General features: G+C 43.3%; 1 protein-coding gene across 2 annotated transcripts in view; it reads left to right on the forward strand.

The window, feature by feature from the left end:
• Positions 1–2751: 2751 nt before the first annotated feature.
• The window catches only part of LOC100918333 (integrator complex subunit 6), a 66646-nt gene continuing 56129 nt past the window's right edge, over positions 2752–13268 (forward strand). For both annotated transcript variants that reach the window (XM_031944421.1, XM_031944422.1), the window contains exons 1-2: positions 2752–3230; positions 3363–3440. In XM_031944421.1, the coding sequence (XP_031800281.1) occupies positions 3120–3230; positions 3363–3440 (189 nt within the window). In that variant the 5' untranslated portion in view covers positions 2752–3119. The remainder of the gene's footprint in view (positions 3231–3362; positions 3441–13268) is intronic.

The following is a 13268-nucleotide window of genomic DNA, read 5'->3' on the forward strand; positions in this document are numbered from 1 at the left end:
TTCATGTAGAAGATGGGTCAGAGTTGCTCTCTTTGGCTCCAGAGGGCAGAACCAATAGCTATAGGGGTTGAGGGTAGGGGTGTGGAGGGGTACAATTCAGAGGCTCTCCTCCATACCAGGAAAAGCTTCCTAACAATTAGAGCTATTCTTGAGGGGAATGGATTGCCATGAGGTATCTTTTCCCTCACAAAGAGGACTTTAAACAGAATATGGATGTACATTTGTTGCCTTAGAGCACTCAGCTTAGAATCCTGAAGACTTGAGCTCAAACCTAAACTCTCAGATACTGAAGTATGACATTGGCTAAGTCACTTAACTCAGGGTTTCTTAAACTTTTCTCACTAGAGAAATTTTTACATGACTCCTGGTACACAGGTATATAAAATAGGTATACCAATCAAACATTTACTAATAATAAATCCTAATTTTACCCCTCCCCCAAGTCAGTCACGAGACCCCATATGGGGTTGTGAACCACATTTTAAGAAGCTGGGACTGAAATGATGTTTGCTTCCATTTCCTCATGTATAAAATGAGAATGACAATGATAATTGTTAAGTGCTTAGTACAGAGCCCGGCATATAAATGCTATATAGATGTGAACTATGATGATGATGATGGTGATTCTGTTGGGATTCTCATTCTGGTATGGTTTGAATTGTCTCTGAGATCCTTTACAATTCTGAAGATTTTCTGGTTTTGTCTCTGGCTGTATCCTCACTGAGGGCAGATACTCAAGTTAGCACACTTTACAAAATGGAGCATGTGTTCTGCCTTTTTGCAATGTCCATAGCAGCTAGTTCAGGATTCATATTGACTTTAGGTGCACAGTTAGCACTTGATATTTCAGACCATTTGGAGGCACGAGGTTTCTAAGGATATTTTCCATAATACTTAAATTAATTGGGTGGTCTTGGGCCAGCCACTGTATCTCAAAGCTTGTTTTTTGAGCTGTAAAGCTAAAGTTAATATTACAGTAGCTGAGAGGGAGTACGCCTGCTGGGTAAAAGTGCTAGGTTCAAATTCTTCCTCCTACACAAATTACTTGATTTTCTTTGGCTCAGGCAGCTCGGAAAGGCTTTGTGCAGAAGGTGGGATTTTAGGTGAGACTTAAAGCCAGGAAAGCCGGGAGGTAGAGATGCGGAAGGGCAATATTCCAGGCAGGGGACCCAGGCAGCATAAATGCCTGGAGTCGGGAGATGGAATGTTTTGTGCAAGGAGGCCAGTGTGCCAGTGTGGAGGGGAGGGATATATGAAGAGTGCAAAATTAGGAAGGAGTCGAGGAATGAAATTTTGTTGTTTTTTTTTTTTTAAAGCCAAGCCGAGGATTTTGTATTTGGTCCTGATGGCAATAGGGAGCCCCAGGAGTTTATGGAATAGGAGTAACAAGGCAAGATCTGCACTTTAGGAAGATCACTGGAATAGCCAAATGAAAGATTGACTAAAGTGGGGAGATAATTGAGGCAGGCCATAAGGTCGTGGTCCGAGGGTGAGGTGTTTGCAGAGGTGTCTAGAGGAGAGGAAGAGTTGAGCCAGAGAGATTTTAGGAAGGGAGGATCGACCGAATTTGGCAACAGATTACATATGGGGGGGGAGGGGCAGGGTGACTCGATGTCTGCTCGGGGGAGGAGGGTCCGGTCGGGTCGAAATGCAATGCTACAGTCGTCTACCAGTACTTGAAACTCATATTGAGGTCCTGGGAAAGTGTGCGTGGGGCCATTTCAATGTACTTTTTAGGAGGGATTCTCCTAGCTAGTCGTTCAGTAGCTCCCTCCTTTATCTCACTGTGATTTGTGTGTGTGTGTGTGTGTGTGTGTGTGTGTGTGTCTGTGTCTGTCTGTGTGTGTCTGTGTGTGTGAGAGAGAGACAGAGACAGAGACAGAGAGAGTGTGTGTGAGAGAGACTCATCGTCCCAGAAAAAGCCGGCACATTGGAAATGAAGCCGTGGCAGGATCTCCCAAACTGGCAAGGTTTCCAGTATGTCCCGGGGTTCTTCACGGTGTGTCCACCCCCTAACTGCCTAACTGCTTTGGAGGACCGGCCCCATTGTCCCCACTTACCCCAGGCCACTGGAAGGCCTTCTCTGAAGCTCGGCCTGGGGAGTGCCCTTGCTGCCGAAAGCACAATTCCTAGAAGGAATCAGGCGGGACCAAGGGGAAGCAGTCTCTTTTTGGGGGTGTGAGGGGAGGAGGTGCTCAGAGTGCGTTTTTAAAGTACAATTTGCCTGCTGTGTTGACAGCAGCTCCCTGCCAGCCACCCCACAAAGGGGAGAGAAATTCAAAAGCCCCCTCGTTAGTTTCTTGGTAGAAAGCTCTCGCTTAGGGAAGGGCTTACGTTTCCCCACGTTAACTAGTGACCCGCTTGGCCCTCGGCAAAGTTTTGTCTCCTATGAGACTACGGCCCCCACCCTCTTAACCCCGCGCCGGGCACGTTTGCTTGGGGCCGATTGCTGTTCGCTCCCTCCAACTCTTCCTTTAGAAAACTCGGGTCAGAAAAGGAGAAGAAAGTAGGAAGCGAACCCCCAAACCGCCCCCTCCCTCTCCCTCCCTTCGACTCGCAGCCGGGGCAGGAGGGAAAGCGGCGAGCATGTGCTCTGCCCCGGCCGAGGGTTCCTTAGCTGGCCCGGCCCGTTCTGCCCTTCGAATGGCTGGAAAGCCTCGGTCCCACCCCTCCGTCCTACCCATAATTGAATACGCAAATTTGGAAGCCGAGCGAGCCAATGGAAAGGGCCCTGGTCACGTGACGCCCAGCCCCTCCGAGGTGAGCCCGTAAGAAGTTGGGCTGCTCGCAGTCGGGAGGCAGCGCTCCCGAGAGCAGTCTGAGCGCCCGGAGGCAGCGGCTGCGAGGCTGCCGAAGGGGGAGTGGCGGCGGCGGCGGCGGCTGAGAGGACGCCCGAGAGCCGGCCGAGAGGAAGGAGCGAAGGGGGTGTCCGCACTCCCTGCAAACGGGAGAGAAGGCGGCTTGGGGAGACGTGGACGGTGCCGTGACAAGAGGCTCAGGGCTAGACCTGGTCGCCTCTGTCCCGTCCCGTGCCACGCGTGCCCCCTTTAGCCTGAGGAACCCCTTCCCAGGCTCCACACGTAGCCAGGCAGGCAGGGCTCGGGGTCTCAGCCGCCAAGATGCCGATCATGCTCTTCCTCCTGGACACGTCCGCTTCCATGAACCAGCGCACGGAGATGGGGACCACCTATCTGGACGTAGCAAAAAATGCCGTGGAGGTTTTTTTGAAGGTGAGAGGGGCCGGAGCTTGGGGGTGGGGGGGACGCGGTGAGGAGGCGCGGGTCGGCGGCTGGGGAGACCCGGAGAGGGGTGTGGTCGAGCCCGGGCTAACCCCGTGCGCTCTCGCACTCCGTTCTCCTCAGCTCCGCTCGCGGGACCCCAGCAGCCGGGCAGACAGGTACATGCTGGTCACCTCCGAAGATCCGCCCTACTGCATCAAGGTGAGCCAGGATGAGGGAGGGGGGCGTCTGGGCCGGGCCCTCGTGCCAACCCCGCTCCCCACCCCTCCCTTCGGCCTGTCTAACCCTGAACCACCCTGAGGCACCTGTGCCCTGGGTCAGTTCCCCACAGTCCGGGCTGAGATGAAAAGACGGAAGAAACCAAGGTGGAGGGTGAAGGGGCCACGAGGTGGGTCGATGCTGCTTTTGAGGTCATACCCTGAGTGCCTAAGAGGGAGGGGAATGGAGGGTAAGGGCCCATCCTCGGTTTGAACCAGACCCCTTCCTGGGAAATAGCAGATATTTGTCTTAGGTTAGGATGGGTGCAACTAAGGGTTGGGGTGAAGAAAAGTTGAGTTGGGGGAGGCCCCAGCCCAAATACTTGGAGACCAGATTCGCAGTTTCTCTCTCCCCCTTTCCTCCCCCCCCCACCCAATTTTTCCTTCTTGCAGTTGGCAATTGCTGGTGCTTCCATACCGCCTCCTTGGGCATTGGAGGGCCAGTTCTTGCTAAAGGAACTCTTCCCAATTCTTTTAACCTCCATGCCTTGTGCCTTAACTTTTAACTTAGATATTTTAGCTAAGATCCCACCACTCATCCCATAGCTAGGATGTTTCCAAGACTGTGGGTCTTTGGAACTTCCAGATATTCAGTGCACCCAAAAGTAATTCCTCCAAGTTACATGCGGAGCAATGGGCGGGATCATTCTCCAGATACAGGTCTGTATTCTCCGCGGCGGCATCGAGCAGAGCACATGCACAGAGCCCAAGAATGGGCAACATTTTGCAACAGATGAACTGTAATGTGAAGCATTAGGTCACTGCGGGGGAAAAGACTGGAATGCAGGGGTAACCTAAGTACACCAAAGTGGCATGACCTTGTAGTCTAGAGACATATTAATTTGAACCTTGACTCTGACACCGTGAATGTTACTTTTCTGTTTCAATTTCTTCTTTTAAAATAGAGATAATAATTCCTTTAGGACCTCCCCTTCCCCCATAGGGTTTTTGTGAGAACCAAATGAGACTGTACAGAAAGTATTATATAAGTGTCAGCAATTATTATTAAGGGCCCTTTTCAGAAGAGAGAGAGAGAGAGAGAGAGAGAGAGAGAGAGAGAGAGAGAGAGAGAGAGAGAGAGAGAGAGAGAGACCAGAAATGCTACTAGCAGTAATAGCTTACATTGATAAGGATGTGCTCTAAAATGCTGTGCCCTTAGAATCTTAGGATGAGATGGCAGGGATAGAATCTACAGTAATTCAGTCCAGAACATTCTGTTCTATCTACCTACCTCCACCCCCAGCTCTCCTGAGTTAGGAGTGATGGGTTTCTGTGAACTCACTGGTCAGAGGACAACCTTAAAGTGTGGGGGCCCTGGGCATATAGTTCTTTTCCCATCCATATGTGGGCAGACACTCAAGTCTCTTCTCTTTAAAACCTATGGTATAGTCATTGCTTCAGCTGAAATCCTTTCTCTTGTAGTCTCTCATCTCCCTCTACCTCACCCAATCTGAATCCAAGGTTTATATTCTTCTCTTCCCTTCTGATCCATTCTGTCTTTTGGAACCCCCACTGTTTTCAACCAACTCCCTTTTCTCTTAGATTTCTTTATCTTATGCTCTTTCCACATTTCAGAACAGAAATATGGCTTCCTTCTGAAGCTATTCTCTCCCTGGCAATACACTCCATTGATGGAGTGCTCCTCATTTCCCCAAGATGCTCAGGGTCAGTATGAGGTGAGGCACTCCTCAAACCCCTCAAACTTCAGGATTTTCAAATACATGGTGGTGTCCCTTCAGATATCCTCCCGTGTCCCAGTTAATCAAGCTCCCTTTAAACTCCCCATACTCTTCACTTCACCTTGGCCACACAGGGCTGGTCATACTCTTGGGCTCACCAACATCCATATCTGTTCTGTTGACATGATTAAGAACTTTGAAATTCTGTCCTGATCTATCTTTTCATCTCTCCCTTTACCTCATTCCTAAACCTATTTTCCCATCTTCACCATCCCATTCTTTCATCCCTATTCCAAGCTTTCTTTCTTTCCTCCCTTCACAATCTTAATTTTGCTTTTTTGTTTTGTTTTAAACACTGGGTATTCCCATCCTGGTGAGGCTAGAGATGCAGGGACTATTTTACTTGTGCACCAGATCTCACTCAAATTGACTTGGGAGCTTTGATTTGCTCCAGTTACAATCTGGGCTGGTTTAACTCTTTACAGGCACACACACACACAGACACACAGACACACACACACACACACATACACAGCTCTCAGGGGTTACCACATTCATTGAGAACTTGATCTGAACTTGATCTGATTGACTTAACCCACTGCATCCCCAGCATTCAGATTCCCCAGTCTAGTACTAGGCAGGCTGATGGGAGTGTGCCACCACTCTCAAAGTTGACCAGTTCAATGTAAATTATCCTCTACTCTTCGATCCCTTGTCTCCTTGTTCTCACTTCTCATTCTCCTTGACCTCCCTTGCAGTTTATGACAGTGTTGACCATCAACTTTTGGATACTCTTTCCTCCCCTAAGTTGCTTGCTGCTGTTTTCTGTGTTCTCATCTCACTACTTCTACATCTTCCATCTGTCCATTCAGTAGGGGTGTCCCACAGGGCTCAGTCCTAGTTCCTCTCCTCTTTTCTCTGTCTTAGTGATCTCCTCATCCTGTGTATTTAACCACGTATCTATCTCCAGCGCCTCTTCCCCACTCCAGCCTCACATCACAAGCTGCTTGCTGGATATCTCCCTTGATGGAACCATTAGAATCTGAAAAATTATATCCAAAGTCAAATTCATTTTAATTTTCTTCCTTAAAACCATCATTCCTCCCAGTTTCCCTGTTTTCCTGAAGGTACTACCTTCTTTTTGTTCAGGTTCACAATCTTGGAGTTATCCTTGCCTCTTACCTTTCTCTCATCCTTTATTTCTCCTGCTAGTTGCCAAGTCTTATACTTCCCCAATGCCTTATTTTTTGTACCCATATCTCTATACGACAATTCCCCTAATTTAGACCCTATCACTTGGACTGTCCTTTCTCTTCAATTCTCTCCACAGGTGCCAAAGTAATCTGAAATCACAAGTCTGAACATGATACTCCCCTGTTCAGAAACTTGCAGTAGCTCACTCTTGCCTCTAGGATCAAGTATTAACTTCTCAGTTTGCTAGTTAAAAGCTATCACAGTTTTCTTCTAGTCTTCCTGTCCAGGCTTATGCCATATTACCCCTTTCACATATTCTTTGTTATAGTCAAATTGGCCTATTAAATTGTTCTTCATATTTAATGTTCCATCTCCCATTTGCTTTATATCAGTACTTTTCATGTTTGGAAGGCATTTCCTCCTTACCCCTATCTCCTAGAGTGCCCAGCTTCTTTCCGTCCTTAGTTGAGATATCTTCTACAGGAAATCTTCCCTAATTCTTCCTTCCCCCAGTTTGCTAGGACCCTCTCTTTCAAATGACTTTGCCCATGTTTATGTGTACATGGTTGTTTCCTATATCTCTTCACCTTCCTCCATTAGAATGTAAAATTAATTGAGGGAAAGGAGTATTTTTGTTTTTGTCTTTGCATTTTCAGTGCCTCTTATACAGTAGAGATTTAACTAAATGACTATATTGGATTGAATTAAGTGACTTAACTAGGGTCACCAGCTTGTAGTTGATAGGCAGGTCAAAGGACTGGTAACCTAGGTCAGCCTCCTCGACTCAGGCAGTCAAGAAGCATTTCTTAAGCACCTACTATGTGCCAAACATTGCTATATGCCAATGAAAGGATGTGACTGCCTGGTGACTGGGCAGGTTTCTTAATCTCTCTGATCTTTAGCTCTTATCAGTAGGATTGTAGATTTAGAGCTAGAACAGTCGCTGAGAAGGTCACTGAGTTCAAGTACCTTATTTTACACATGAGAACATTGAGTTATATATTTATTAAGTAACTTGTCCAAGATCACAGAGCTAGCAAGTGTATGTGGTAGGATTTTAATCCATTTTTTCCCCAAGTCCAAGCCCAGTTTCCTATCCATTTTTCTACACTTTGTTGTCAATTCAGTTATTTTCAATTGTGTCTGATTCTTCATGATCCCATTGGGGAGTTTTCTTGGCAAAGATACTGGAGTGGTTTGCCATTTCCTCTAGCCCATTTAACAGATGAAGAAGTTGAGGTAAACAGGGTAAAGTGACATGCCTGAGGTCCCACAGATAGTAAGTGTCTAAGGCCAGATTTGAATTCAGAAAGAGGAGTTGTCCAACTTCAGACCAGGCACTCGGGCCCCTGTGTCACCTGTTGACTCTTATTCTGTGCTCCCATTCCCTCTCCCTCCCTTTCTCTCTTCCTCTCCCTCCCCCCTCTCTCTTTTTCTGTCTCTCCATTTTAATAGCATTTTATTTTTCAAAATACATGCAAAGACAGCTTTCAGTGTTCACCCCTGCAAAACCTTGTGTTCCAAATTTTTCTCCCTTTCTCCCCTTCCCCCAAGACAGCAAGCAATCCAATACAGATTAAACATATTATGCTATCTTTTAATAAAATAATAGGGGTTTGGACTAGATTCTTTCAGCTAAACATTTATGATCTTGTGATTATACTGCTGCTTATTAAGTCACTGTTTATTTTAAATGTTTTAAACTAAGTTTTTATTAATATCTTTTAATATCAAAATTTCCCCTAGCATTCTTTCTCTTAGTCCTTCACAGAGTTATCCCTGTAATAAACAATGTTTACAAAAGAAAAAAAAACAAAAAAGGATCTGTACCACCACCCCCCAAAAAAGGGGAAAAATCAGCATAATTGATCAGAACATCAGAAAAAAATCAGAATATATGTACAGTGTATAATGGTTGTGAACATCCTACCACTCTGAAATGATGAGTAAGGGTTTTCTCTCATATTTGCTCTTTTGAGCTATGCTTATTCTTTGTAATTTTACAATATTCACTTAATTTTATTGTATGTGGTTCTTTCCATTTACATTGTTGTAGTTTTTTGACTCTGCTTACTTCATTCTCTATCAGTTTGGTAGATCTCCCCTTGCTTCTCTGTATTCATCATATTCAACATTCCTTATAGCACAGTAATATTTAATTACATGAACATACCACAATTTATTTATTATATATGTGTATATATATACATATATATATATATATATATACATGTACACACATATATATTTATATATGTATGTATGTATGTCTCTACTTTGTTTCCAACATTACAAAAGTGCTATTTTGGTTTTTAGAACAATTGAAAATTTCTTCTTATTAGTGGTCTTCTTGGGGTATAACACTAGGGGTGGAAATTTTGGAATAAAGAATATGGACATTTTTTTGCATTATTTCAAATTGTTTCCCAAAATGGTTCTACTGATTCACAGTTCTACCAACAATACACTAGTGTGCTTGTCTTCCCACAGTCCCCCTGACAAACAACAAAACTTGGTTTTAATAATATGGCAGAGCAAATGCCCTAAGAGTTTTGTATCAGGCAGGAATCAGTTTATATCTACCAAACAGGAAAGGGTTTGAATCTGGATCTAGTGATGAACTATATGTCTGCTTCTGAGAACCAGCCTGCCTAAATTCAGAGACACTCATCACTAAGCTTACTTGGGAGGATAAATTTTTAGTTTGAACAATTCAAAAACCCTTTCAGTCAGGGAGTGAGTACCCACACTAAAGGTCTTTGAAGCACTGGAGATCCTTGGGAGATAGTCTGGAATCAGAAAGATATGAGTTTAAATAAAACCTCAGATGCTTACTGGTTGTATATGAAGTCCTGGGCAAGCCTCTTAACCTTAACTGGGCAAGTCTGCCTCAGTTTTCACATCTGTAAAATGGGGATAATAATAATAATCATCTCCTAGGGTTATTAAAAAGATAAATTGAGATGATATTTGTAAAAAGTAATTTAGGACAGTACAGTGCCTTTGATGCAAAGTGAGTGCTACATGAATACTCTTTTCCTTCCCTCCCACTTGTAAGATTCTTGCAGAATCTTTTTTTTTTTAAGTTGCTTAGTTCTCTTTAGATGCAACATCACTTTTCCCTCTTGATTAGGTACTATGACACACTGAGAATTAGAACTTAGGTGTTATAACTTATATTTTTCTTGTGAACTGAATTTCCCCGACTTACCTAAGCTGGAAGTAGAGAAGCTACTCTACTCATGGGCCTGGATCCCACTACTTATGAATATCTATGGGGACATAGATCTGTTCCCATTCTGACCTGGAACTCTAACTCTGCCCCTCTTTAGACAGTCTCGTGGTTCTTCCATTCCTCCCCACCTCATGGATTCATTGTATTTGTGTTAAATCTCCCATTCCACTCTATTCAGTTTCAGTCCTGCTGAAGCTCAACTTCATGAGCTCCAATGATCTACCAGCTTTCAGCTTCTCTAGAAGAAGGATCATAGGCATGTACTATCCGGCTGAGATTGATCTTGAATTTTTTTGTTTTTATTTTTGTGCATATCTGTGATGTTGATTCAATTTCATTTGCCTTGCATTTTTTATTCAGAGATGTTTAAACTTGATTAGATGCCTTAGTGGCCATCTTCTCTTTTAATATCTTTCCTGATGATTTAAATGCTTGCAATAAAGGTTTCTGAATTTTTTCCTCAAAATCTTGGGTAATTTCAGACTTTCCCCCCGATTTTCTCTTATCACTCACTTTTTGACTCCTTCCCTTTTGATGGCAGATCCCCTCAGGGCTGGACCTCAAAGCTTTCTGTTTTCTACACTTTCCACCAGCCTCAGTTCCTGTTTTGTGACTCCTGGAGGTAGAGAAGTAGCTCAGCTGGGTGGCAGTCCCTTTTCTTCAGACCTAGGATAGTCTTCCATGCATACTTTGTCCCTTTCTCTAGTTCTTTTTATTCTTTAGTTTTCTGGCTAAGTGAGGCTACAGCGATATACCATAACTCCAGGCAGAGCAAATGTCCTCTTTAGACCATGGAGAAACAAGAAAATTATTGAGCACAAGCCTATGAGTCAGGTTTCTCGTTAGGGGCTGGGAGGGAGAGAGGTACTGAGTTAGTCTTTAGGGACTGGGATTAGCCTTCTTTGGTATTAATTCATCAGATTGTTACTTTATTAGACTTTTTGGTGCCAGGTTAGTTGCAATTATTTGATTTTTTGCACAATCTTATTTTGGAGTATTTTGAGAATTTGGGAGAATTAAAGAAAATGCTGAGTCCTCTAACTTGTTGGTCACAGGACCCAAAAATTAGTTTGAGATTTCTTAACTACCTCAACATCCTTTACTTATTACTAGTTAGATATACTTGGGCCATTTTAATGGGGGGGGGCATATGAGTTCATTTAAACACTAACTAGAAAAAAATTCATATATGTACATCATACAGAGGGACAATGACAGTGGAAAGAGCTGAACTTGGGGATCACAGGCTCTGAGTGTGAATTTAGGCTCTGCTACTTAATCCCTGTTTCATCATCACTTCATCTCTCTTGGCTTCAGTTCCCTCATCTCTAAAATAAGGAGGTGGGTTTAAGTGGCTTCTGAGTTCCCTTCCATTCTGATACAAGGTCCTGATCCCAACCTATATTCTGTTTGACTCTTTATCTGTCCTTTAGAGACACCCCCTTCTGCATTCCCTTGTCTTTTCTGGCCCCCTCCCCCTTACTAAAACAGTTCTCCTCTAAAACAGGGTATTCTCCAAATCCAAATGACATTTTAAGCTATTAGAGCCTTGTTGTGTTCTTTTAGTTGTGCTCTGGATTTTTTTTCCAAAATCAATTTGATTAATTTTGTTTTGTTTTGATACCAGTCATATACTATCAAATGACTTCTACCACGGCCCTACTGTGTTGAATCTTTTGTAAGGCAAAATTGATCAATGGTTAGCATTGGGGGAGGGATTTTAGAAAATGACCCATCCATCCTCCTCATTTTACAGAGGAGGAAACTAGAATCTGTACAGAGAGGAGTATCAGGGTCAGGATTCAAACCTAAGTGTTCTCATCACTTCACTATACTACCTACTTTGGCAAGTCTTCTGGGGAAGGAAGCCCCTAGTACCTAGCACAGTGAATGTTCAAATGATCTCTTTCTTGATATTACAATTGGATACTGAAGAAGCAATATTTTTGAAAGAACTGCTTTATAGTTATCTTGTGCATATCTGAGTCTAAAAATCGACTTTAAAAGTATCCCAGATAGTATTTTTATAGTTCTAAAAGGGTGGTGGAATTTTTGGTAGGAAAAAAAATGTAAACTTCAACCTTAAGTCACCATTGTGATGGCCCAGGCAGAAGTTCACTAGAGTTTGACTTTACACTTGTACCCAAATCATTTAATTGGTTGCCCATCTCATGTGTATATTTGAGGCATGGCTAGCAGAACATACTGATGTTAATTTCACAATTAAGAACTGGTCATTTTCATTGCTTATTCTTTATAGTTCCCCAAGTTTTTCTAGTATTGAGTCAGTGTTCTTTCTCATATGAAATGTCCAAGACTGGCAGTGTGCTTTGGTGGTTAGAGGGCAGTGGGCCTATATTCAGGAAAATTTGAGGTCAGATCCCACCTTTGCCACTTATTATTGACACATGTTGGGCGAGTCTCCTCTTAAATAAAACATTAAGTTATAAATGAGGTTATGAAATCCAAGCCCTTGACAAGAGTCCCTCAGATCAACCTCTATGAGGCTCATTAATTTAAGGAAATAAGCTTTGAGTTCTTTTTGAACTTTTAAAAATTGTACTTCAGCTCTCCTTGCCACAGGCCATGATAGCTTCCTGTTTGTCAGTTTTGTTGAAAAATCTTTCCCCGGGATGCTTCATGGCCATTCTGAAGGTTTTCAGTCTGAAAGGGCTGATGTTTGAGAACATCTGGTGGATTTTTCTTGCTCCAAGCTGAATAAAAGTCTTTTACTTGATGATAACTCCAAGCCACAAATATTGGCTTTTGGTCAGACTGATTCCAGAATGTAGGCCCTTCTCAGGTTGGCAACAGATGTATTGTTTCTGCTCTAAATTTCACTGCTCATTCAAACCTGAGATCTCTTCAGCCATATTCTCTTAGCAGGTTTAATAGAATCTGTAGTCCAGTCTTGGCAAAGTAATGTGCAGTATGGTTTTCTATTCATTTATTCTAGGTCCTGAGCAATATTCTTTATCCATCAAAAAACACACCTTAACATTTCTCAGGTCTCAATTTATATAGCCAGCTCTAGACATTGAAAAAGGCATTTTCTTTGTTCAATTGTCCCCCTCCTAGAAGAATATTTGTTGGCATTGGAGTAGGTATAAACGTTGTAGAAGATAGATTTTTTTTTTAATAAGCACTCCCCCAGCATCTATGGAGTGAAATAGCTACATGATACAGCACCACAGTAATTCTTCATGGGAAGAGTCCTTGTGAGTGCAACTGGACTTTTGCTGGATGCAGGTAGTTCTGAGTACATGAAATGTCTGGGTTCTCTGAAGGGCTGGGTCATATTTTGCCACATGCCCTGTCATGCAGGGAGAATGTGGTTTTTCAGAACAACCAGTCTCTTTAGACCACTTATTTGTAGTAAGCTTTGGTATGGATTGAAACCTTAAAGCACTACATAAATGTTACCTATTGGACTTACTAGTCATAGAGGCCCAGCTCCAACCAATCCATCAGAATGATTGAGAGGTAGCACACCAAAGCATTAATCAGAGCTCCGGAAGGTTCTGCTTATCCATATTTGATAAGCAAACATGTGTCCAAAATGTGTGCAAACAGCTTTTCATGTAAGTAAGAGATTCAATCCCATTTATGCTGACCTGATCAGCAAATCCTTTTTTCAGAGAGAGGGTAAAAGTCAACTGTCAAT

The sequence above is a fragment of the Sarcophilus harrisii genome, chromosome X (assembly GCF_902635505.1).
Source record: "Sarcophilus harrisii chromosome X, mSarHar1.11, whole genome shotgun sequence".
Lineage (NCBI taxonomy): Eukaryota > Metazoa > Chordata > Mammalia > Dasyuromorphia > Dasyuridae > Sarcophilus > Sarcophilus harrisii.